The sequence below is a fragment of the Diachasmimorpha longicaudata genome, chromosome 6 (genome assembly GCF_034640455.1).
Source record: "Diachasmimorpha longicaudata isolate KC_UGA_2023 chromosome 6, iyDiaLong2, whole genome shotgun sequence".
Classification (NCBI taxonomy): Eukaryota; Metazoa; Arthropoda; class Insecta; order Hymenoptera; family Braconidae; genus Diachasmimorpha; species Diachasmimorpha longicaudata.
In genome coordinates this window covers 2986082-3012203 of record NC_087230.1, presented here as the reverse complement: position 1 = coordinate 3012203, position 26122 = coordinate 2986082, and the positions used below count along the sequence as shown (strand labels likewise).

The 26122-nt window shown below is 48.6% G+C and overlaps 4 protein-coding genes across 4 annotated transcripts; 1 reads left to right on the top strand and 3 right to left on the bottom strand.

The window, feature by feature from the left end:
- Nucleotides 1–179: 179 nt before the first annotated feature.
- Nucleotides 180–1087, bottom strand: LOC135163957 (cilia- and flagella-associated protein 251-like). Its single transcript, XM_064123863.1, has 2 exons — nucleotides 706–1087; nucleotides 180–661 (listed from the first exon to the last, which is right to left on the bottom strand). The coding sequence occupies exons 1-2, from the start codon at nucleotides 1085–1087 to the stop codon at nucleotides 180–182; spliced, it is 864 nt and encodes a 287-aa protein (XP_063979933.1).
- Nucleotides 1088–4634: 3547 nt separating this feature from the next.
- LOC135163956 (uncharacterized) lies at nucleotides 4635–6448 on the bottom strand. The gene is made up of 3 exons (XM_064123862.1): nucleotides 5733–6448; nucleotides 4950–5633; nucleotides 4635–4884 (listed from the first exon to the last, which is right to left on the bottom strand). The coding sequence occupies exons 1-3, from the start codon at nucleotides 6446–6448 to the stop codon at nucleotides 4635–4637; spliced, it is 1650 nt and encodes a 549-aa protein (XP_063979932.1).
- A 2523-nt stretch (nucleotides 6449–8971) lies between these two features.
- LOC135163955 (uncharacterized) lies at nucleotides 8972–12109 on the bottom strand. The gene is made up of 3 exons (XM_064123861.1): nucleotides 9404–12109; nucleotides 9119–9346; nucleotides 8972–9061 (listed from the first exon to the last, which is right to left on the bottom strand). The coding sequence occupies exons 1-3, from the start codon at nucleotides 12107–12109 to the stop codon at nucleotides 8972–8974; spliced, it is 3024 nt and encodes a 1007-aa protein (XP_063979931.1).
- A 2442-nt stretch (nucleotides 12110–14551) lies between these two features.
- Nucleotides 14552–16586, top strand: LOC135163954 (uncharacterized). Its single transcript, XM_064123860.1, has 5 exons — nucleotides 14552–14602; nucleotides 14692–14950; nucleotides 15051–15553; nucleotides 15722–16468; nucleotides 16581–16586. Exons 1-5 carry the CDS (start codon nucleotides 14552–14554, stop codon nucleotides 16584–16586), a joined length of 1566 nt encoding a protein of 521 aa, XP_063979930.1.
- The last annotated feature ends 9536 nt before the right edge of the window (nucleotides 16587–26122 follow it).

Genomic DNA, 26122 nt, shown 5'->3' with positions numbered 1-26122 from the left:
TCATTTTTTCCTTTCGTCTTTCTCTTCTCCTTCTTTCCTCCTCTTTCCTCTCCTTCTCTCTTGCCTCCGTTTCCCGCTCTCTTTTCCTCCAGTATTCTACCTCTTCCCGTAACTTCTCTCTTTGCTCCTCCCTCTTTTCCAGAATGTATTCCATTGCTTCTAACTTTTTCTTCATTTCTCTATTTTCTCTCCCTTTCCCCGATTTCACATTTGCATTTTTTCTCTCCACTTTCCCTCATTTCCCTTATTATTGCCTCCACGTCCCTCATTCTTTCCTCATTATTCCTTTCTTCCCCCTCTCCCAACCACTTCTCTAGCTCTGATATTTTAAATCTCTCCTCCCTCGGTGTCGTTGGCCCCCTGCTCTCCCTCTCATCATTTGAGTCCTCTCCCTCCTCCACCTGTACTGTCTCTCCTCTCTCCGTCCCTTCCCTCAAGCTTTCCTCCTCCTTTTCCTCCTGTCTTTCTGTTTTCTCCGCTTCTCCCCCCTTTGTTGTTTCATTTTCCCCCTTTTCCCTCCCTGGTTCCTCATCACGTATCTTCCTCTTGTTATTTTCTTTTTCTGTCACTTTTATGCCTTTCGTCCCCTCTTTTTCCCTCCCTGTTCCCTCATCTTTACTTATCCCCCCTCTTTGTCCCCTTCTGCCACTTCCCTCCCTTTCTGTATGCTTCGATTCCCTTCTTGTCTCTGCTCTATCTCCTTACGTTCTGCTTGTGCCATTTCTTCCTTATCTTCTGTTCCTCCTCTCCTTTGCTCCGCTTCCTTCGTTACCGATCCTCTTTTCTTTACCGATTCCTCCGGCTCACCTCTTCCCTTTCCTTGTGGCGTTCTCTCCAGTCGATTGTTTGTCCTGAACCCCTCTTCCCCCCCCCCATCGTTCTTTATTTCCCTCTGTTCATTTCCCTTTTGTTCACTTTTACTTTTTTCCGCCTTGTTTGCCTCCTCCGTTTCCCTGCCCTTCCAATATTTTTCCAGCCCTTCGTCACTCTTCCCCACTTGTTTTTCCCTTGTTTTTTCCTCTCCTTTCCTTGGCCTTCCCCTCCTTTTCATCCTGTCTCCTGATCTCTCTTCCATCTCTCTCTCCATCCTTTCCTTTCCGGCCCCTGCCTCTCTCTCTGTTCCTTCTCGACGACTTCCCCTTCCCGCACTTTCGTCCCTGTCCCAACGGTTTTTTCAGCCTTCCCCCTTCCCGGTCCCTTACTGCTTTTTCTTCTTTTTGCCTCCCTCTCACTTACTTCACCGCGTTTTTTTATCTTCTCACCTGTCGTCACCACTCTCACTTCCTTTTCCAACCACTTTTCACCTTTTTTCCTCTTTTTTTTCCGTACTAATTTGCTTTTTACTTCCGCACTGCTCGTTCACACGTCTGGTCGCTCGCGCGCCTCCTAGCGGTCTCCTTTGACGTAATATAATTGAATACTAAAAAAAAAAATACTTCAATTGAGAAAAAGTTGTTCAGTCTTTAGTTTAGAAGATATATTTGAAAAAACCACTGAAAAGATGAATTAATTTGCCTCGTTCTATGAGAAGTATCAAAAAATGTATGGCAAAAAACATGAGAACAAAAATATGGTAGAGAAACATAGCCTATCCAAAACTATATATTCTCAAGATACAAGGTGGTCCAAAACCCAACGTCCAAACTTCACCCTTAAGTTAGGGGTGGAATTCTGGATCGGAAAGTTTTTTGCAACTTTTCGGCCAGACACAGACGATCGATTGGGAAATTCATCCCCCTTCAATCGCCCTTGGTTTCATCCCTTAAATATAATGGGGGGAGAAGTAATCAATTTTTAAGTGGGGAACGGGCGATTGGAGAATAAAATCTCCAAGATTTTAGTCCTTGTCGGCATGTAGCCCGCGGTTTTTCTTTGAAAATAATGGCGATTAGGGCATGAAATGGGTATCAATCGACGGGAAATTTAATTCCCCAACGAATGCCCTTGGTTTCACCCTTTATGGTATCAATCAATGGGGAATTTAATTCCCCAACGAATTTCCTTCATTTCATCACTTAATATTACTTCGGTTAGGAGTTATCAATTCTGGACCGTGTAGGCCCTTGGGGTGTAGTTTAAACGTTGCCTTTGGGACACCCTGTATATATTTAATTTTTCACAACATAATGCGATTATCATTAAAAACAAGATCCTCATGTTAAAAAACACCTATTTTACCCACATAATTTTTCTAATGATATTCCCCACGTTCCAAGAAACAGACATTATTATTATTATTTTACAATACAATTACAATTTTTACCGATCTATATTTTTTTTTCGCTGTTTCATCTTACCCCGAATCATTGATTGTATATTCAAGTACATTTACCTTTTGTTAACACTGATATCCCAACTCGAAAAATCACACAGGTTAATTATCAAGAAAACCTTAACTTAAAACAGTAAACACACTACCATTAAAATTAACACACAAAATAAATTCAAATTAACACACAAATAAGATGTAAAACGTAATAAATTATTTATTCTTGATTATTTTTCCCACCCAAATTTCAGCCAATAGAATTGCACCATTTGTTGATATTTTGTATAGCCTACCTCGAATATCAGCGATTATTTTTCCCATCCAAATCTTGGCCAATAGGATTGCACCATTCGACGTTATTTTGTATAGTCAACACGGTATTTCAGCGGATATTCTTGGAAATTTCACTGGAAATTTTGCATGTTGATATATATAAAAAAAAACAAATGTTGAAGTAACCCTCAATTGTATCTGACAGATTAATGGCAATTCGTTGAAAATTATGTCTCATGGTGCAATTCTATCGGCCAAGATTTGGATGCAAAAAATAATCCCCCGAATACCACTCGAACTTCGAAATTATCTGATATTTCCCTCAAGGTTCCCTACAAACAAATAAGCTCGTCAAGTTTTCCAGAAAAATCACTCGCGCTTCGCGCTCGTGATTTTTAAACTGGAAAACTTGACACGTTCATTTGTTTGCAACGAACCTATCGGGAAATATCCGATAATTTCGGAGCTCTTGTGGTATTATATGCGATAATTTTTTGAATATTTTGGTAAACAAACGACACTTAACCAAATAAACCTCTTTTCATGTCATGGCACAATTCTCTTGGCCGAAATTTGGATAGGAAAAATAATCCCCTGAATACCACTCGAGCTTCAAAATTATAGAATATTTCCCTCTAGGTTCCCTGCATACAAATGAAGTCATCAAGTTTTTCAGGAAAAATCACTCGTGCTTCGCACTCGTGATTTTTTAGCCTGAAAAACTTGACTCCTTCATTTGTTTGCAACGAATCTATCGGGAAATATTCGATAATTTTGAACCACTTGTGGTATTATATGTGATTATTTTTTTCATCCCAATTTCAACCAATCAAATGGTGGCATTTTCCGTCACGTGGTACAAGTAAGAGAGTTTTACTTCGGATATTTTTCGGATATTTCCCTGTTTGTTGCTAAGCAATGAAAATATCCGATAAACTACTTGTACGCGTTTTAAACCTCAAAACTGTCATTACAAAAAATCAAGTTCAAAGACTTTACCGCGACATGAGCAGATTTGGAGGAGAATCCTTGGAGATTATTGATCAAAAAATTAAAAAAAATCTGTCTGAGTTGTTGGTCGCTCGCTACGCCCGCTCCCAATGTTGTTGCGATTCGTAACACGATTTTTTATTTTATTCGGCCCTTGACGAGCCTCGTAACCAACTTCCCGATAGGCTGAAATTTTAACTTAGACATTTGGACACCCTCGTTCATGAGTTTTATGAAGGGTGAGAGGATTTCACTTTAAAAAAAACGGAAAATGGGTGGGGGGAATTTACTCCCGTCCTAATGGGATCTAGACAAGGTCAATGCCTATCGATCGCGATCAAAATCAATTCGATCGGGGGACGCGTCTGCGCGGGAGCGTGAACGAAAGAAATCCAAAATTACCCCTTCTTTTCTAAAAAAAACTCAAAATGAGGTGGAGGGAATTCGCTCCCAACCTAATCAGATCCGAATAAGATCGGGATAAGATTCGCAGAAAAACGCTCGCGCTTCGCGCTCGGGTTTTTTAACCTGCGAGCCTTATCCCTCTCGTTGCTACGCAACGAAACTCTCGGGAAATATCCGATAATTTTGAAGGTCTTGGGGTATTACTACTGATAATTTTTTTTGCTGCACAGAGAACGCTTGGTCTTGTCTAACAATTAATAGCCAGATTTTCAATTGTTTTTTAAATATATTTAATTTCAGGAAGTAACTAGTTTCCGCGTAGGAAACTAATGCACGTGTGGGTAACGCGGTAATATCCTGAAATTACGCATGCGCGAAGAAGGGAGGGGAGACTTCGGGTTATACGCGATGTTAAAACTTATGCTGACTTTAGTATACCAGCAGTGCCACATCGTCCGCATATGCAACTGTCCTTACCCCCAGCTTCTCGAGACCAGTGAGGAGACCATCGACAACGAGGAGTCACAGCAAAGGGGAGATACCCCCCCCCCCCCACCGCGGGCAGCGCCTCCCCCCCACAGCCCTTACCGCACTGTTCCCGAGGGTGGAGTGGACAACTCTGGTGCGGAGCATGGCGGCTATCCATTTGGTGAACGACGTCTCGATCCCAAATGATGCCGCCGCTTTCTCCATCATGTCAACGGAAGTATTGTCGAAGGCTCCCTCTATGTCTATAAAGACACCGAGGGTGTCCTCCTTCCTTTCCTTTGCGTTTTCTATTATGCCTAGCAAGTGGTGCAACGCAGTCTCCGTTGATCTGCCAGCTTGGTATGCATGTTGTGAGGAGCATGTCTGGTTTGACCGCAGTGCCCCCTCCTTGATGTGCCAGTCGACCAGTCTTTCCAGCGTCTTCAGCAAGAAGGAGCTCAGACTGATCGCCTGGTAGGCTTTTGCATTGTCATAGCTGCATTTACCCGGCTTGGGGATAAAGGCAACTCGGACTTTCCGTCACCTGCTGGGCACATAGCCCGATGCTAAGCAGCCCCTCAGTGCCGGTAGCAGTCTGCGCAGGAGCAATGGACCCCCTCTTCGCAAGAGGGCCGGATATATCCCATCCGGACCCGGGCTCTTGTACATTTCGAAGGAGTCCACCGCCCACCGCAGCCTGTCCAGCGTTACTATTCTTGCCGCTAGCCCCCAGTCGGGATCGCCGCTTCCTGTTCGCGTCCAGTCTGTCTCAGGGCACTCTCCTGGGTGCTCTATAATAGAGTCCGGAAAGTGCGCGCAAACCAGATGCTCAAGGACCTCTCGCGGTTCTGTGATGGTCTCTGCGCTTGTCAGCGTGATTCCACCCAGCCTTTGTGCAGGGCCCCCCGAGAAGACCCTGCGACGCCTGGAGATGCTTGAAAGCGCCTCCAGTTCCTCACAGTATGTTCTCCAGGTGAGCTCCTTTGATTGTTTTATGAGCCTCTTGTACTCCCTCTGCACATTTCTGTACAGAGTCCAGTCTTCGGCTCTCTTTGATTTGTGCGCTCGATTCCCAAGTCTCCTGGACTGGCTTCTCAGCCTGTCCAGTTCTTGACTCCACCAAGGCACTTTGTTCCCTTGCCTGCATCGTTTAGCCGGGCATGCTATCTGGAAGGACTCGATTAGGGCGACGTGGATTCTCTCTACCTCGTCCTCCAACCTGTCCTCCCTGCAGGGCCTTACGCGTCCTACCCTGAGCCTTTCTTCCAGGTTCCTCTCAAACGAGTCCTAGTCGGTGGCCCTTGGGTTTCCGCGCAGGCGATCCTACTGTAGCTTGGTACAGCCCTCAATGCTAAATCTAATGCGTCGATGGTCGGAGAGTGTGTCCTTCCGGTCCACCCTCCAGTCCATGCATTGCTCCACCAGTCGGCGGGTGCACACGGTTATGTCAATGAGACATTGACAGCGCGAGGTGACAAATGTAGGCCTCGAGCCCCTCTTTAGGATCTCCAGGTCCACGTCTGCCATAAATTCCAAGAGAGCAGTGCCTCTGTCACTGCATCTCTCACTGCCCCACACCACGTTCTGCGCGTTTGCTTCGCATCCTATGATGAGTGGCAGCTTTTTGGCTCTGCAGTGATTCACCAGATCACGCAGTTCCTTGGTAGGTGGTGGTGTCGGTGAGTCATGCGGGAAGTAAGCCGAGCAGAACACAATGTCCTCCGCCCCTGCCTCCCCCCGAAGCCTCATGACAACCGCCACCAGGTCTCTGTAGCAGAAGTTTGCCATTCCCTTGGCTCCGCACGCTTTTTTGACAGCAATGCAGGCCCTGGGGTCCAGGTCGCCCCGGGCATAGAATAGCTCCTCCTCGCTTCCAGATAAGCCTTTAACCGAGCCTCCGTGATGCCAGGGCTCCTGTATAAGGTATATGTCTGTGTGCTCCACCACAAGGCTGCGACTCAGCAGGGCAGTCGCAGCCCTGCAGTACTGCAAGTTAATCTGGGAGCAGTGGACTAGCAGTGAGACTAAGCCGTCTCCCTGCATCTCGTCCTCTGCTCATCCTCGCCTCGCCAACCGGGCCATTGGTAGGCCTTTAGGCTGGGTCGCCTGTTGGCCCCCTTACCTGCCCCTGGTGAGATGAGCTCGGCAGGGCCCAGTCGAGGGTCCCATGAGACCCCCTTCCAGTCCCCGCTGAGCCCCCCCTCACCAGAGGTGGCCTTCCCCTACGGCCCTTTGTGCGTCCGATCGGCGGAGGGCGTGCGACAGCAAGGGGGTCCCTCTGTAAGAGGGAGCCTTCCTCGCCCTTTCGCGCCCGACCTTTGCTAACGCCTTCCTCGGCAGTTTCGGGGGCACCCTTCGGGCCATCTGGTCCAGTTGGCGCTCCCTTCCGCCCGCCCTTGTCACCTGCAGCTCCTGACCCACTCTGGTCAGTGGCCGCATTCCCAGGGTCCCGCTGGGTATGGAGCGCCCCTCCTCCCCCCGCTCTCCGCTGGGTCTCGTAAAAACGACGCCGGCTGAGGCAGCAGAACGGGGTCAACCCCTTCAAGACCTCCAGGGACTTGGGGTCCACCACCAGCACCAGGTTTAACCCCCCCTCCCCGCTTCGGCAGTCCCAGATGCTCCCCTTTCCAGCGGTGGCCCCTTTCCAAGAACCACCGCTGCTCCTACGGGTTTTCCCGGGAGAAAGGCCGTCACACTGATTAGCTTGTGGAGCGCTTCCTTATCCATTTGGATAAAGGAGGCCTCTTCCCAGGGTGCCAGGGTGGGCACCACGGCCTTTAGCCAGTCCTTCGACCGACCATCCGTGCATGCCACCCACAGCACACCGTCCTCATACCGGTGGCCCTCAAAGCTCGGGAGCTGACCGTCTAGGTCTGTCCCGAACAGTGCCACCACCAGCGCCTCCTGGACCTGGTCGGCCTGCTCTCTCGTCAGGGACAGCTCTGGGTAGCCAGTTGGCACTACGGCCACCCTGCCTCCACCCTTCGCCGCCTCCCTGAAGGACGCTGGCCCCAGTCCTTTCACCGCCCGCATCCTTTTCGCGGGCATGGCCACATCTGGGGGAGTGGAACCAGAGGACCTGGGCCTCTTGGACCCCGTGGCCTGTTCCACCTTCCCTTTTGATGCAGTCGCTTCCTGCGGGGATTGGAGATCCCGCGAGGCCTCGGCTTTCAAACTAGCCTGGCCGGCCCTGCGTTTCTCCGCACCCGTCCGCCCCTTCTTTCTTTTGCCCTGGGTGGGGTCAGCGACAGCGGGCCCACCAATGGTAGGCCCCTCTGAGGCTGGCTCCCCCTCTACCACCATCCGCGCTTTCTCCCCGTCTGGGGCCCTAGCGCCGATCATCTCCTCCTCTGCCGTTCTCTCAGGGAGGGCACCGTCATCGGCCCTAAAATTTGTATTAATCAATGGTTCCATATAAGTCCGACGTGAAACCTAGGAAAATAAAGTCCACCCCTGCAGAGCCTGGATACGAGGGTAAGGCATAAATACAATGGGGCGCTGCCTGGTTCCCCAAGGGTATCGTTAAAGACACTGTTCCCCAGTGCCATTCAGCCCTCGGCACGATCACTTCCACCTTGGCTTGGGGAGTCTGGTCCGCGGCGATGCCTTGGGTCTTCCTGACGGGTCTTTACTCCCGTAGGTCAACATTATAGCTATCGCTGGTCTGGTTCCGAAGTGGCCCCCAGGATCCTGGATTCAGGTGCTGTTACCCAGCCTCCTGTCTCCGTCCCCGCGGTACCACCCATTCTCCGGCCTTCCCCCTATCCGCCACCTGGGGACGCGCTCAGTCGGTGACTCAACCGTCCCCTTCGTCTCGTCTATAGAGCACGTCAGGGGTGAGTATTATATATATATTATTTTATAATTGATTTTGAGTATGAACAATCGATTTTTTATTTTTATTTGTAATAAAACTTTCCAAACATCCCTTTCGGAAAATCCTGATAATCCTGGATTCTCTAACAAACCTCAAAATGGATTTTACATTGTTCTAGGAAGTATCATTAATATTATCATTTCTTATGATATGGGATGGTCCACTCGAGGAATAGGTAGGAAATACGACAGTTTGAATGGATACGGCACTATCACTGTGTTGGAAGAATGTTCTGGATCGGAGGGGATCGGTGTGGGTGGGTGCGAACAGCCCCAAAAAAAAGAAGAATTACACTGCACGTGTCACTCAAAGTCACGTTTATTTTTAACAACCGCAATTTATCTATTTTGATAATGTCAGTAATTAATAGTTTGAATAATGAGCGGTGCTTTATAATTTAATTATAAATGTTTGAGCGGTCAAGAATAATTTTTAATGAATATCCGAAAAACAGTTAGACACGTGTTGCTTCTAATGAATCCCGAACGAAAAGTGAACGAGCGAGGCTGCCCGATCGCTCAATCGGACGATTTCGGGGGGCCTCGTGGTCGGTGGTGGGGCATCCCCCTTATGCCGGATGGCTGAGAGCGGTCCAGAAAGTGGCGCCCCATCACCCAAAAAATGCGAAGTAGGCCCCTAGTAACAACTGGGTTGTTATGATGTTGCCTGACGGTGAGCAGGCGTTAGTGTTAGTAATGGAATCCTGTCGGCTTCCAGGAATTCCAACATCCTCCCCAGCCGTCAGCAACTTGAGAGTAGCTGTCGATGAACAATATGACCTAAAACAAAAATTTGGGAATCAAAAGTATTCACAGAGCGTATGCTGGGTGGATCACCCTGTAGCTGTCCGAAGAGCTGGTCCTTGGTGTGCTGGCTAAGCTTGGAATCATCCGAGACGTTGGGGGGGGTCGTAAATCCCGTCCAATCCGGGTGCTTCCATCTTCACGGTGGACCTCGCTGATCGTGCCGGGTCGTAAATCCGTCAGGGTTGACGAAGTCCAGGTGAAGGCCAATGAGCTGACGAGCTGTAGCGCTGATATGGTTCTAGGTCCTTGACGTTGGTACTGGCAGGAGTACGAGCTTAACGATGGGGCGCGTTAACGCCGCCGGAGCGTGACTACTCGCGTAAGCCCATCCTTGCCAGGGTGTAGAGCGGTCACTCGGGCGAGAGGCCACTTTGATGGAGGAAACCTCTCGTCCGTGAGTAAGACTAAGGAGCCGACGTTGATGTCGTGAGTCGGGTGGTACCACTTGGATATGGCCTGTAGACGTTGGAGATATCCTGTGGACCATCTCTTCCAGAACCCTTGGAGATTTCGTTGGATGAGCTGCCATCGGGAGAGTCTAGAGATGTTAAGATTCTCTAATGATGGTTCTGGAAGAGTCGTAGGAGCCTGGCCCATGAGGAAATGCCCGGGGGTCAGAGCCGAGCAGTCATCAGGATCATCAGTGAGCGGTTCAAGCGGCCGTGAGTTGAGAACTGCCTCAACATGGGTGAGCAAGGTGGTGAGTTCCTCGAAGGTGAGCAGATCCTCCCCAATAGTCCGGGTGAGATGATATTTCACCGACTTCACTGCCGCCTCCCATTTGCCTCCGAAGTGTGGTGCGCTTGGAGGGTTGAAGGACCATTGAGTCCCATCTTGAATGAGGAGCTGGGCGAGCTGTCGAGATTCGGATGATCCTGCTAAGAATAGCCTCCGGAGCTCCTCATCAGCGCCGAGAAAGGTGGTACCGCAGTCGCTAAATAAGGTGTGAGCGATCCCGCGCCGACTGGAGAAACGTCTGTATGCCGCTAGGAATGCATCAGCTGAGTAGTCTGATACTACCTCGAGATGCACGGCTGAGGTGGTCATACAGACAAAGATAGCCAACCAGCCCTTGTATGACTTGTGGCCCCGTCCCTTCCATGACCGGAGCGATATGGGGCCGGCGTAATCAACCCCCGTGTTGAGGAAGGCGCGAGCGGGGGTGAGTCGGGCTGGTGGCAGCTGTCCCATGAGCTGTTGAGCACGTATCCCACGTTGTCGAGCGCACTTCACGCATTTAAGGATGAAGGAGCGCACTGGAGCTCGGCCTCCGAGGATCCAGTAAGCTGTCCTGAGCTGACGAAGAGTGAGCTGTGTCCCGCCGTGAAGTGTCCTTAGGTGAGCTTGGCTTATCAGTAAGCGAGCCAGTTGCGATTCCTTTGGGATGATTGCTTGATTTTTGCTCTCGGGGTCGAGCTGTGCGAACCTGAGCCGTCCACCAACACGCAGGATCCCTTGACGATCGATAAACGGGGTGAGCTTGGTGAGCGGATGGGACCTGGTGAATTTCTCCCCGCGAGAGATGATCCGTAGTTCCTCCCTGAAATGAGCTGTCTGGGTGAGCTTGATCCAAAGGAGCCGTGCGTCTTCCAGTTCGCTGAGCGTGAGCGGATAATGGAGTGACGTATTAGGAACCCTCCTAAGCCGAGCGATGAACCTTGAGCAGATTGCGGTGATCCGAAGTAGTCGGTTGAACGAAGAGAACCTATCGATGAGATCCCAGATAGCTATTTGCTGAGCGGCGCCGTAGTAAATCTGCCCCGGTTTCTCTTCGAGGTCCACATTGAGGTCCCTTTCTAGAACGTGAGTTGGCCAAGATGAGCTGTCCTGTTGTAGCCATGGTGGGCCTGTCCACCACAGCTTATGTGCTACTAACTGTTGCGCGGTGAGACCTCGAGAAGCACAATCTGCTGGATTCTCCTTGCCAGGCACCAGCCTCCAGTGAGTTGGCTGAGTTAGCTCTTGGATAAGAGCGACACGATTCCTCACGAATTCTTTCCATCGTGATGGGTGGGAGCTGATCCATGTGAGCGTTACGGAGGAATCCATCCAGAGGTAGGTGGGCGCAGCTCTGAGGTTGAGCTGATCCTGAACGTAACGTATGAGCTTGGCTAGGAGCAGGGCAGCCGTAAGTTCCAGGCGTGGGATGGTCAGCCGTTTGAGCGGGGCTACTTTAGTCTTGGAGCAGACGAGCGTGATACCATTTCCAGGTAGGTGCGGAACCTTCAGGTAAATGACAGCTGCCATAGCCACCTGGGATGCGTCGGAAAATCCATGGACTTCCACGTCGAAGCCCTTGAGCAGTCCAAGCCATCGTGGCACGGTGACCTCCGACAACTGGTTGAGCTCATCCCTGAACTGTCGCCATCGATGTGCTGTTGTCGGGGAAACTGGGTCGTCCCATCCCAGTTTCTCTATCCAGAGCGCCTGTAGTAGTATTTTCGCTCGTACCACCACTGGCGCGAGGAAGCCAAGTGGGTCGAAGAGCTGAGCGGTTTCCGACAGAATGATTCGTTTTGAGATGGAGTTGGTTCCAGGCCGAGCGATGGAGAACGTGAAGCTGTCCGTTCCTGGGTGCCATGAGACCCCTAAGATCTTGGTGAGCGAGTCCTCGATCACCTTTTGATCGTGGGAGGTGCTGTCCAACCTGAGTGTGCTGAGCAGACCTGCACTGTTGGAGTGCCATTTCACCAGCGGAAAGCCGCCTGATTGGCAAAGTTGAGTCACGTGATGAGCGGTCTTGAGTAACTCCTCCTCCGAGTCAGCACCTCCGCAAATATCGTCCACATATCGTCCTTTCGTGAGCGGCTCCACGGCGAGAGGATAGTTACTGCCCTCGTCCTCCACGAGCTGGTTCAAGACACGTATGGAAAGGAATGGAGCGGATCTAGTTCCATACGTGACGGTGGTGAGCTGATATGTGGTGACGTCCCCATTTGCATCGGCCCAAAGTATCTGTTGGAGCGGCCAATCATCCTGATGTACTCCGATTTGGCGGAACATCTTGGTGATGTCCGTCATGAAGATGAGCTTATGCCGTCGAGTGAAGAGCCTCTCTGGAGTTTGGCTCCAGTATGCATAATCTCGTTGAGCGTTTGCCCCGAGCTGGTCTTATGGGAGCCGTTGAACACGACTCTGAGCTTCGTCGTCTCGCTGCTGGTTCGGACGACACCGTGGTGAGGAAAGAAATATTTCGGAGAAGTGACAGCCTGAGCGGAGTACGAGCTATTCGGGACCCTCAACCCTCCTGAAGCCGGAGCTTCATGTGCTAAGGTCGTCCCGAGAGCTGTGCACTCCCCCATACGCTGTCGCAGAGCTGTCTGAGTGAGCTGTCCGGAGACCCGGCGCATGTGGCCAAGGGCTTCATATTCCTTGAGGAAGTTTGTATAGAGTTGATGGTATTCCTCATCACGGGAGAACTTCCTGAGCAGTCGGTGAAGGCATGCGAGCGCGGACGCTCGTGAATCCCCAAGCACTGAGGGCGGAGCCTTGAGCGGTAACCGGACAATATAACGTCCGGAGCAGTCCCTGGTGTGTGTCCGCCGAAAGCGTTCCTCGCATTGACCTTCCTCGTCGGTGAGCTGTACCTCTGAGGTCTCAGGAACCTCTTCCTGGACCCAGAACCTGGTGAGTAAGCCATCGAGGTCCTCATTGGATACCGAAAGGTGAGCTGTGGCCGTGTGAGCTAACACAACACTTTCAGTGGGCCCGAAGATGACCCATCCGAGTCGAGTGAGCTGAGCAGATGGTGAACCTGGGTCACGCGTGATGACCTCTGGCAGGATGAGCTGACCGTAGACGTCAGCACCAAGTAGGACGTCAATTGGTGCTGGTGCCAGGAAGCTGGGATCAGCGAGTTGTAACCCTTCATGATGATCCCACTTGAGCTGTCCGGGTGTAAACGTCGGTAATGACGTGGTGAGCTGGCTGAGAGCATAAGCCGTGACTCTCAGCTGAAATGAAGAATGAGTGGACTGTATGGTGAGCGGTACCTTGCCTAGTGCCGGCCCAGATGCCGAGTTTCCGATTCCGGAAATGAGTAGCGAAGTCTTGGACCTAGTAAGCCCCAAACGACGCACAATCTGGTCCCCAATAAGAGATATTTCTGATCCTGGGTCGATGAGCAGGCGAATGCGGTGAGCGACCCCATCTGGACACACGAGATAAGCTAGACTCGTGGCCAGAAGTACCCCAGGACGGCAACCAGGAATTCCAGAATCGAGCTGACGAGCTGAGCACGAAACGGCAATCTGTCCGGATGACCTTCATTCCGCAGATGTTGAAGGCCTTGGCTCAGAGGTCTTCACAGTAGTGACCCCATCCCCGTAGGTGTACGTGACCATTGGTACCCCAGATGGTCGAGCTGATGACGATGCAGCTTGGTTTTGAGCAGTACCTTGAGCGGTCCTAAAAGATGGCCCGTGACTGGGCTTAGGTGGAGCTGTGGTCGAGGTGGAGTGTAGCATCGTGTGATGGAGACCTCCACAGAGCTGGCATCTCGTCTGCGATCTGCAGTCCTTGACTGAATGACGACCGAGACAGTTGTAGCAGAGATAGTACCGTTCCACTATCTCCCGACGAGCTGATGGGTGTAGAGCGCGTCCGAAATTCAAAAACAAACCCAAAAAAAAACCAGTTAAAGGAAAAGAACCTCCGCAAAAAATAATAACACCTTGGACGTGATTGATGCCGGACGGATCAAAAAGAAAAGGGTTGAAAATACCTGTTGACTGAGCGGTGCCAATGGGAATGATTCCCAAAAAATTACCAGAACGTGTGGTTTTGATGACGATGATCCGGAAAAGTATTCCAGATGAGCGGACCCCTATGAGCGAACGGCAGAAGCGGGCCCTCGATGATGGAGGGTCAGCACTGTTGAACGGTAGGAGCGGGCCCTCGATGTGGTGAGACGGCACTATCAAGTGCCGGTGGCGCTCGGCGGGGTTGGGGCGACACTGTCGAACGGCAGGGGCGGGCCCTCGTTGATGGTGGGGCGGCACTGCCAATGCCGCTACGCTTCCCGCGCTGAGCCGATTTTCCCACGTACACACTCACACAATTATCACAAAATGTTCCTCCGATCCGGCTCGAAGGACCAGAAAATGTTGGAAGAATGTTCTGGATCGGAGGGGATCGGTGTGGGTGGGTGCGAACAGCCCCAAAAAAAAGAAGAATTACACTGCACGTGTCACTCAAAGTCACGTTTATTTTTAACAACCACAATTTATCTATTTTGATAATGTCAGTAATTAATAGTTTGAATAATGAGCGGTGCTTTATAATTTAATTATAAATGTTTGAGCGGTCAAGAATAATTTTTAATGAATATCCGAAAAACAGTTAGACACGTGTTGCTTCTAATGAATCCCGAACGAAAAGTGAACGAGCGAGGCTGCCCGATCGCTCAATCGGACGATTTCGGGGGGCCTCGTGGTCGGTGGTGGGGCATCCCCCTTATGCCGGATGGCTGAGAGCGGTCCAGAAAGTGGCGCCCCATCACCCAAAAAATGCGAAGTAGGCCCCTAGTAACAACTGGGTTGTTATGATGTTGCCTGACGGTGAGCAGGCGTTAGTGTTAGTAATGGAATCCTGTCGGCTTCCAGGAATTCCAACACACTGGTTGCCTGAGTGGAAAAACTCTGGATTTTGCAACAAGAAATCGTAAGTGCAAGCTCTGTGACATTGGTGTGAACAAGGACGATCACGATTGTCGTAAAAATTTTGAGGGCAGTGCTAAGGCAATGGAGGCTGATGTTGGGGCTCAGTTAGTAAATGAAAGTGAAATTTTGAAAGAAGTTGGACTTCAACCTAGGATGATTATAGGGGATGAAGACAGCTCAACGATTCCCAGTGTACGTCGTGGTATTAATTTACAAATGTTCAAGCTGTTTGATAAAAACCATTTACATAAACATTTTGTAAATGATTTGTATGAATTATCAAAACATTTCAAAGAGTTAAGAGACAAAAAAGCATCCCACATCTAAAAAAGTGTTTGTCTACGCTGTGCAAGCAAATAAAAGTAAACCAGCTGAACTGGCAGCTACACTTCTTGTCATCCCTAATCATGTCTTCGGTCGCCACGAGAATTGTGGACTGTGGTGCTCGCATGTTAATCCTCAGAAGGAGGAAAAATCAACAATTCTCCTCAAAGATCCTGAATTACATGAAGCGTTGCTAACTTTATTCGCAAAATATTCGAAGAATTCCAACAAACTCGCTATGGCTGCTTCGAGTCAAGGAAATGAGAATGTGAACGCGATGATGTCCCATAAAGCTCCTAAAAATCGATATTACAGCAGAACTGAGTCAGCTGATTTCCGATTTGCAAGCACCATCTGTCATAAAAATGATGGGGACATGCATTTGGTCACTGTCACCAATAAGTTACATCTTTCACCTAGTAAACATATGGAAAAATTTTGTGAAAGGAAAGACAAGTTTAGGTATCAAAGGGCTGAAAGAGTGAAGACCAGTGCAGCCAAGGCCCGGAGAAATTTCCTAGCTCAGTAAAGAGATAAACTACGAAAGAAGACGGAATCAAGAGAGGGAATAAAATATCAGTCAAACTGTGGACTGACGATTGATTCGGATCAATCCAATGACTGGCCTTTCGATGCAGATGGTTTACAGGAACTTCGAACTACCGAACGCATCTTCTCCGGTTCAAACGATTTTGTTATTATATATTTTGATATCGAAACATCAGGATTAGATAAGACATGTGAAATTCTCCAGATAGCAGCTAAATCGAATGATACTTCATTCAATATTTATGTAACAGCCACGAAGAAAATCAATCGTAATGCATCAGAAGTTACAGGTTTAACTGAGAAACGAGGCAAGTTATGCTATAATAACAATCCAGTAATATCTAGTCCACTGAGTGATGCTCTCGTCGCATTCAATGATTTTTTGAAATTGTTTCGAAAGCTGTGTATTTTGGTTGCTCATAATGCTCCATTCGACACCAGGAATTTGATTCGAGCCATCATTAGAAACTCAATGATTTCTAATTTCAGAAATATTTTTGGTTTCACTGACTCTCTAGCAATATTAAGAAAAAAGTTCCCAGAAAGGAAGGGTCCTGGCATGATGAACTTGGGGAAATTAGCCGAAGATGTACTGGAAATCACTGGGAATTTTCATGAAGCGTTATTCGATGTTGAAATTCTGCAAAAATTGTCTGAAAAATTCATATCTAATGAACAATTATTGCTGTCAAAAAAGTCGTACTTGGACTGTGTCATTACAGAAGTTAGGAACGAAAATGCATTGACATTATTACCTGTACTAATGACTTTGAAGAGCAATGTTTCTGAGGGCATGTTAAAAAAATTGCAAATACGGGAATTTCATTTTATATGTTATCGGAAGCGAGTAAGCGAAAAGGAGCATTAATGCAATTATGAGCAGAACGAGATGAGATGAGCAAACTACGCGTTACCAAAAATAAAAGAATTATTGATAAAATAATTTCTTTCTTCAACAGTCATGATTCTAAGAAGAAATACATTTTCATTATTTTATTATTCTATTCTCAATTGTTGTTTAATTTCAGTGTTTATTCATAGTCAACAAAATATATGAATTAATTACTGCATTTTTTATTTATGAATCGTCCTTTTGATTCGTCATTGATTATTCTGAATAGATTCGCGCCACTCGAGCAGAAAGCGTTGTTGCCGCGTCGCGCGCAACAAACCCATGCGCTCCGCCCACTGGGACAAATAATGCTACTTTGAAAATTTATTGCTCTACTACGAAACTGACGATCACATTCTTTTTTTTTCAGCATATTGGTGGTCACTATTTCTACGTTCTGTGTAAATTTCATCAAAAAATGTCGAGTGGTTTTTTTTTTTAAATAAAGACGGTGAAATGCATTTGAACCCATGTTAATTCAAAAAATCATATCTCAGCTCAGAAACTGACGATTGGTTTTTTGTTGTGCTCATTTTGGAGGGAATTTTAAGAGCTATCTATAGCAAAAATTTTAAAAAAATCTGTCGAAAAACGGGTTTACACGACAACAACCTTAAAGAGAACCGGGAAGTGATCCGATCCCTCCTGTTCTAATACCTGTAAGCTCGTGACCCAGCGCGGGATTCCTTCTTCCTCTTCCAGGTCCACTAACACCAAGTCGAAAACGCTGCCCAGACCTTGGCTGTCACCTAGACATGTGATCTTCCCCTCCTTGTCTCTTTCTACTCTCCCGTTCAGTATTATATTTGCCTTCGTCGCACACCAATCCAACAGCTGTTTACCTTCCCCTCTCCATTTCTTATCTTGTGAGTTCTTCTCTGGCATTCTGTTTGCTTCCATGCCGTACGCTGCTACCCCCTGCTCCTCTCCAATCCTGGCATTCTGATCATCTATTATTATTACCCTATTTCTTGTTTCTGAGAGTTCCATCCCCTCTTCGATTTTCCTCAAAACGTTCTTCAAATTCCCTCCTTGGTTGTTATACACTGTCCATATTTCGTATCGGGTCTCTCCTCTTGTCTGCCAATCTCTCCCGATAATCAGGCCATACTCCCATTCCGATACGTTCCAACAGCCACCGCACCTCCTCTTGACTCCTATTATTTGTCCACCAGCCGCTCTTCCTCTCCGGTGTTTTTTATTTGCCGCCTTTCCGTGCCATATAAAGTTGCTGTCTAGTTTTTCCATCGTTATTATTATTCGTTTCTGCTCTAGATATGTTTCCTGCAGCATCACCATGTCCGCTTTTTCCCATATCTCCTTGTTTCTCCCCACATTCTCTATCCCTTGTGTGTTCCATTGCATAATCCCCAGTTCACGCGGAGCATCTTCTCGTATCTCCTTCAAGAAATCTCTCCTCTCGCTTCCCCTTTTTCATAGCCTCATTCCATATTGCTCCTCGTCCCAAGTTAGACAGCCCTTTCACATTTAGTTTTTGAAAGCCTATGCTAGTGGCTTTTCCCATTTGACCGATTGTTTCGCTATCCATGACTGGATGGTCTTCTGCCTCTCTGTCATGTCGTCAAAGATCCAAACCGACAAACGGAGGTCTTTCAGTTCTCATTTCTTCTTCAGGATCCTTATCTTGCTCTCAATTTCTTCTAGCTTTATTCTCCACTCGTTCTTTTCCTCTATCCCCTCTATTCTGTCTATCTTGTCGACTCTCACCTTTTCTTGCAGGTTCTCTAGGAACCAGTCCTCCATTGCTTCTTTCTTCTGCTTCGTTCTCAGTTCTAATCCTCTTATTTTAATCCATTTACGCCTTTCACTCCTCTCCTTTTTCTCCTCATCCCATTCATCAGGTTCCAGTTTGCTTGGGAATCCTTCCGGGTCCTCTTTCGTCTGTTCATCCTGCCCTTCATCGTGCTGAGTTCTGTGCTCTGCCCCTCTCATGCCCTCTTCATCGTGACCTGTTTGTGATATGTCGCCCGCTCTCCCATCCCCCGCCGACTTCTCCAAGTCCCTCGACCCTCCTGACCACTCCGTGTCGTGTGCTAAGGTCAACTCTTCATTGGGGTCGGACTCTTCGGGACTATCTACTTTACCCCCCCCCTCCCTTCTGTTCCTCCCGTTGCCTCTCTCTTCTCTTTCGGTTTCCTGCCCTATTTTATTCATCGTCGTCTGTGCTCTTCTTTGCCAGCCAAGCGCCTCATTTTTCCTGAAGTTTACCTGTGTCTCACTTTTCATTAGCTCCGCTTGGGCCTCCTCCAATATGCTTCCCAGTTAATCCCAGTTTAGACATTTCGTGTACTGTCGCTCTGTGTGTTTCCGTTCTCTATTAAACTCCCTTCTAAACATTTCTTCCAAGGTCACGAAGACATTTTCCCGTTTCTCTTCCTCTATTTCCTTTTGTTTTTCGGTCCATTTCTCCCACTTTTTCTCCATGCGCCATTCCAGCTCTTCCCAGAGCTCCATCTCGTTTGACTTATTCTCGCCTATCTCCGTGTTTCTATTCTTGATAAATTTTACCCCGTCCTTTTCATTTCCGCTCTCCAACCAGTTCGAGTTTTCCAGTACCGTCTTCACAGATCCTACACTCTCTTCATCCTGCGACCAAGACTGTGTGTCCTCCTTTTCCTCCCTCGATGCTTCTTTTCCTTGTTCTATCTCCTTTCTCTTCCCCTCTCCCTCTGCGTCCTCCTGTATCACCACATCTTTTGTTTTCACCGGGGTTCTAGCCAGCTGTTTCCCACTCGTAATTTCTCCATTTATCATCGGTGTGTCGCTCTGTATTTGCGTCCCTCCTCCCGTCTCACCAGTCCTTTCCACCACTTCTCCTTCTTTATCGTCTTTCTGTGTCCCGTCTGTGATCTTTCTCGCTCTCTCCTCCTATGTCTGTTGGTTTTTCCTTTTTTTCTTTATTGGTATTCTTTCTCCCTAGAGGTCTGCTGCACCCTCTCTTTGCACCAACTGATTCTCCATTGGAGCCGTCGGTGCCGTCCTGCATCTTATCTCTACGCCACTTCCTCTGTTATCCTTCTTTAAACACTCTCTCACTCCCTCCCAACGCCTTGTATCTTAACCTCCAAGGCAAATCACTTGGACTTTCTCCTCACTTTTTTCGTTATACTTACCACTACCTTCGTAAAATTCACTTTGTGTCCCTGCGGCTTGGTTTCTTCCTTACTCTATCCCTTTTCCGGCTCGAATCTTTTAATTTACTTCAACAATGTTTTAAATGTCGACCAATCCGTCGCCCGCCCAAACGCACTCTACCGCGTTCCAACCGCCACCCCCAATAGAAAAATAGATTATTCTATATTTCATTATCAAATAGTTCACTAATTCGTGGGAATGAGTGGGAAAATCATGGGGAAAGGAATACTAAATTAAACAAAAAATAGAATCGTTTTCCACCCCGAAGGGACGAAAACGTATATTTTAGGTCTTGCCGAGGCTTGACCCTTTGGAGATTACCTCGCCCCCCCCCACGCATGTGTGTGTGCCACAACATATACCAAATCCATAACTTGAGAGCCTCTATGAGGGAAAAGGGTACCCTGAAGTGAGTTTCGAGTGCGGCTAGTGCGGATGGTCCGTGATTTCTTCAGTATTTCCTCCGAATCATGAAGAATCGGCAAGGCATTCTCATGGTTCCGGTGACGGCTAGCCCTCACTTTGGGGTGGAAAACGATTCTATTTTATGTCTGTGCTTTCGGCTTGACCCTTTGGAGAACTGTTTATAATCTGCCGGCACTTGAAAGTGTACTGTGACTAATAGTATTCAAGAATAAAACTTTTAATTCTTAAACTCAAAGTAAAATGCACAAACTCCAGATTCAGACTGGTTTTAAACTGTTAATTAAAGAAATTTGTGGTTTGGAAATTTTAGACTTATCTACTTGTTTGTAATAATGCTTAAAGAAATTTTTTAGCTATATATATTTTTATATATTTTTTTAGGCGTCATTATGCTGTGCCAATCAAGGGTGAAGGAAGCAAACGTTTCAGCTGAAACAATAGGCTCGTGGAGCCCCGAAAATGATAATTTTAGAAGAAGAGGAATAATAAAAATGTCGCCACGGCAATTTACCGACAGGGGGGGCCTACCACGCGGTTGATCCGGGTTTGATTCCCTGCAAATACTTATTATTGAATTTAATTTTTTTCTCATCAGTTACGATGAATATTTTTAATATTTGGGGGCGAGTCGAGTGTCAGAAGACTCGTTCGGGTGAGGGCTGAAGTTGGTGGAGGTTAAATGGTCATGAAAGTAGACTCGGGAGAATAAAACATTACGAAAGTTACTGAGGAGAGGGTTAAATGTCCTCACAGTCGATTGGGGTAGGACAAAAAGTCGCAAGAGTCACTGGGGGAGGGTTGGCTATCATGAGAGGGAACTGCCTCATGACCTTTAATTCTCTCTTCCCCCGGGCCAACATTTTATCCTACCCCAATAGATGCTGAGGCCAGTCAATCCTCCCCAATTGACTCTCGCGATATTTAATTTTTCCCCAATGGACTTTGAGGACATTTAACCCTCCAGTAACTCTTGCGACGTTTTGGTCTCCCCCAATGGGGAGTCAGAAGCCCTCACAACTACTTCGTCAGGTACAACTGCTGACACGAAACTGAGCCACAGAAGACACACTACGGGTAAAATAGCTCTCGCTGTTACCTGCTTATGTGAGAAGGATTCTCTAGATCACTAAGACGTTGCCGCTGAAGGACCTGACCGTTGTCCGGGGTGACCTGCTGGAGGAGTCCTCCAAAGCATCGGTCATGGTTATTGCCAACCACGCGAGGCAATCCATCCAGGAATACACGAGCCCGATGGCTTCAGAACTCACTGAGCTCAGACAAGTGATGATCTTCTTGATCACCGTGAACTAGAGCATGGTCAGTTCCACTGAGAGACTTACTCATGCTGTTCACAGAGACAGGTCCACGTCACGTCATCCCTCTACATCTCGACCAACTCACCAGTTCCAAGAGGTATGTGAACGTACCACGCAAGTTTTGAAGACCAGGCACGTAGTTGTCACAAGTCTTCTAACTAAGTATCCTCCACCCTTGGCTAACCCTTAGATCACGGGAACTAAAACTGCTGTTGTCAGTCATGGCGGTAGGCCACAGCGACCTCAACAATAATAACGCGGACATCAGGGAATATCGCCTGTTCCTCATCGACCTACCTCCGATGTCGTTCCTCGTGGATTCTGGATCAGTTACATTCATAATTGCACGAGAGAACTGGCAGTAGAGTGAAAAACTGACAGATTTTCAACTATATGCACCCAACGGAACCATCATTCACACATACGGACACCGAGTGCTCAATATAAACGTCGATTTCCGCCGTGCCCTTAAGTGGCCCTTCATCATCACTGACGTGACAACAGCGATTATCGATTTAGACCTACTGGCCTGCTACGGTCTGGTCATTCACCTTCAAGGTTGCCGCTTGGTTGACCAAGTGACCAACCTTAGTATCACAGACATCTCGCTTGAAACCTCGATTCTTCATGATTCTCCAGCCGACAAGGCCCTGCCGTAGCCTCCATTCTATACACGACTACTCCAAAAGTACATTGACGTGGACTGGACTGCTTCCCACGATCAGTCTCAATAATCCACTCGCCCACTACCTCCTCACTAGAGGCCCATCTGAAATTCCAGTCTGCCAAGGAGAATGTCAACCTGCTCCTATAGTTCGATATCATTAGACCTTCTAGCAGCCAGTGAGTCAGCCCCATACATATGGTGACTAAGAAAGATGGCTCATGGCGAGCAACCGGAACTGAGCAAAGGATGTGATCCTGTATCAAGAGGATGTTATCCAGCACTGTCCAATGCGATCCAGCTGAAGGGGACATACCCGAGACTGCGGTAACTACTACCTTCGGCCTTTTTGAGTTTTGCGGCATGTCACTTGGATCGTGCAATACCGCACAAACCTTCCAAAGGCACATAGACAATGGTTTCCGAGACTGTAAATTTGCGGCGTGCTATTTTGATGACATCATTATCTACTTCAGGACTCCCGAGTAATATCAACTCCATGTCGAACCCATCATCACGCAGCTTTCCAACAACCACCTAAAAATCAATCCTAACAAGTGCTGATTCGCTCACGAGGAGGTCCAATACCTGGGGTATACCATCAACAGGCATAGCTACCATCCGCCAGCGAATATCGTAGAAGGAACCTTGACCTACGCCAAGCCAGAGACCCTCGGGGATCTGCGGAGATTCCTCGGTATGGTAAATTACTATGGCCGTTGCATTCCGCTAGCCGCAGCCATCCAGTCCCCCTGAAATTGCACCTGAAGCAGGCGAAAAAGAAACCCAAGCGCAAAGTTCCGTGAACCTCGGACTCAGAAGCCGCTCTGGCGAGTTGCAAGCAGAGCGTGGTCCAGTCTACCAAACCGTTTTTCTTGTCACCATCAGCCCCTCTATCTTTCCGCATCGACGCCTTCGACTCAGCTATCGGTGGTGTCCTAGAGCAGCTCGTCAATAATACTTGGCAACTATTGGACTTTTTCTTTAGGAAATTAAGCTCCGCTGAGGAACGTTATAGCACATATGACCGTGAGCTACTCACCATCTTCTCTGGCATCAAGTACTTTAACCACACAGTTGAAGTTTATGAGTTCATCGTGAAAATGGACCATAAATCTCTCGTCTATGCACTCCACCAGCGATGCAAAAAAGCATCACCCAGGTGGCCTATCAACTGAGCTTTATCTCTCAATTCACGATCGCCAGTCCACGTAAAGGGGAGGACCACATTGTCGCCGATGCTCTGCCGTGATTGTGTACCAGTGACATGCTCAAAGACCTCAGCATTGACATCATCTACGAGGCTCAACGAAACGACCAGGAGCTGGCACGACTCGTCAGCAACCCCAACAGTTTGCTGAGGCTTCAACCTCTGACCGTCAAAGGGCTCGAGATCTATTGCGACATTTCAACTCGACGAGTTCGCCCCTTCATATCGAAAGTTTACCGCGAGTGTCTCACCTGTCAGCGTTCCAAGGTGCAGAGGCACAACCGGTTAGACCTTATCCACATCGACGTGCCCAGATATAGTTTCGGCTACGTCCACCTGGATATAATCGAACTCCCTCGAGTGAACGGACTGCACGACTATGTAATCATCATGGACAGGTTTACCAGGTGGCCCGTGGCAGTCCCACTCTCCAACAGACGATTGCCCCAGCCTTTTCCGCGCACTAGTTGACACAGTTTGGCACTCCCTTCACTCTCACCACAAAGGAGGGAATCCAATTTGAATCGAGGCTGTTTACAGCTCTTGCCCGGATGATAGGAACCAATAGTATCCACACGTCTCCTTATCACCCTCAGTCAAACGGAATATTGAAGAGGTGGTACTGAACGATCAAGGCTGCACTTATGTGCAACGCCTCTACACCATGGCCACATTTACTGCGAACGGGCACACTATGACTTTAATGCCTCTACAACTCAACTTCTGTTCGGTATCGAGCTCAGAATCCGAGGCGATTTTTTATCACCGCCGACATGCAAGCAGAGCCAACTATCTTCCTGGCGAAGTGTAGGGAGCATATGCGCAAAGTGCGGCCCATCCTCACGGCTCACCACACCAAGAGGACATGTTTCGTCCTGAAACCTGTGCACTTGTTCACACGTTTTCGATCGAATCGACGCCGTGAAGAAGCCACTCGATCCACCCTACTCCGGATCTCGCCGAGTCATTAGACGTATGGACGATCGAAACTTCATCATCGACGTCGACGGGGGTCGGAAAAAACCGCATTCATTGCGAAGGAGTCGCACTCATCACTAACATCACCACCGGAGCCAGTTGTTCCTACTGTTGCTGTTCCTACTTCTATATATTTATATATTTCCAGCTCGTCGCATTTCAAGATTCATCCGGTACGATAATTACAGATGATGATCACTCGATGATTTGAGTAGATATCCATGTGTTCCTTTGTCTCACCTTCTGTGTCCTACTTCACCATTCTCAGTGTCTGATCCCCTGCCATCAACTAATCTGGGCAACCCAGTGAGAATGTATACTAGAAAAAAGGTATCGTTCCCTTCTCTTTCGGGCGAGGACACTGGTGGGAGAGTAGATGTGGCGTACCCACCGTTACCAGTAGTGAGCTCACTAGCTGGCTTACCGATGGATCATCAGTAGCGCCACGGGTGCAAGCAAAGACTTGCCTGTAGGTGCGATGACGACTGAGAAACGCAGTATTATTACTAGACATGTAACGCGCCACAGCGTTGACCGATTTTGAATTTGTACCGAAAGTAATAGTTTATTAAATTACGATTCAACTCACCAGATATAACAGCCTTACCTTCTTTGGCTACTCGAGACGACGCAGAAGAATCCACCGGGGACGCGGGCTTCAGCACAAACGCAATGCGCTGTACTCAGTTGGTACACGCAAGCAATCTCCACGATGGAGTTGCACGCAACTACGGCCGCCACGGTCGTTCTACTGCAGTATCCTAATGTCACGTTGCGCGCCCGGCTCTTCGACCGTGGAGGTCCCGGGAGGGTGACTTGCTGGAACGGGGGTACCGGTGAGCCTCCGGTCGCGACGCGATCCCTAACGATCCTACCTACGCTAACGTGGCACTCGCGAATCGTATCTAATAAATGAGTGGACTCACCAGTTGAAGATCTTGAAGATCCTGGCATTGCCTGGCTCTGCTGCACAGTCAATCCTTCGTCCTCATCTGCGCCGTCATCGTACACAACGCAATGGCTGGAAGCTTTCTCTCGTCGGGAGGTCAGTACCCCGGCGCACGGCGGGCAACTACAAACCCTTGAGGGCACCACTCTCCTCGGGTCCCTCGTTGTAGTCATTGGAGATGTGGCTCTGGCACGCTGGGAGGCGATGCGCAGACTTCGTCGCACGGCGGACGCATAATTTTGCCCCCCTGGACATCCGATAGGAGGCAGTTTAGACTCCGGAATAGCATTGCAATCATGCCCTGCCATGGTTGAAGGTTGACGATACGGTCACCAGCCGTACCAAAAAGCAAAATCTGAACAATAAAAAGGATTAAAGAGAGCAGTTCCCTGCGGTACCGAGCTGGGTAGCTCGAGACGCCGAACACCGTCTCTGGGAGGGGCCCTCCGGTTCCCGCCGAGCTGGGTAGCCCAGATCGGGGCCCGCTGAAGGCGCTGAGGGAATGCTTAACTTCCCTCGAAGGGGGAGTGCAGGAGGAGCAGATCCTCAGAAAGGGGGAACCCACCCATTTCACCCGCCGACCTACCCCGGCTCCGACTATTAACGCGTGGCTGAAGATAGTTGTGAGAACTGCAACATCCATGCCCTTCGCTCTGGGAAGCAGCCTGTCTCCCCTCCTCCCGCACCCCCACCCGCGCGTTTTCCACCCCAAATGCGACGGATTCACCCTCCCTCGCGTCTACAGAATGATCGCGACCCCCTCCCAAATATTACCGAACCCCCTGGAAGATTCCCAAACGATTTCACCAGCTAACCCCTCCGACGGGTTTCCAAGCACCGCGACCCACCTACCAAACTTTTCTAAACAGTTAGGAGTCCTACCCATCAGTTCCCAATCCATTCCGCGACC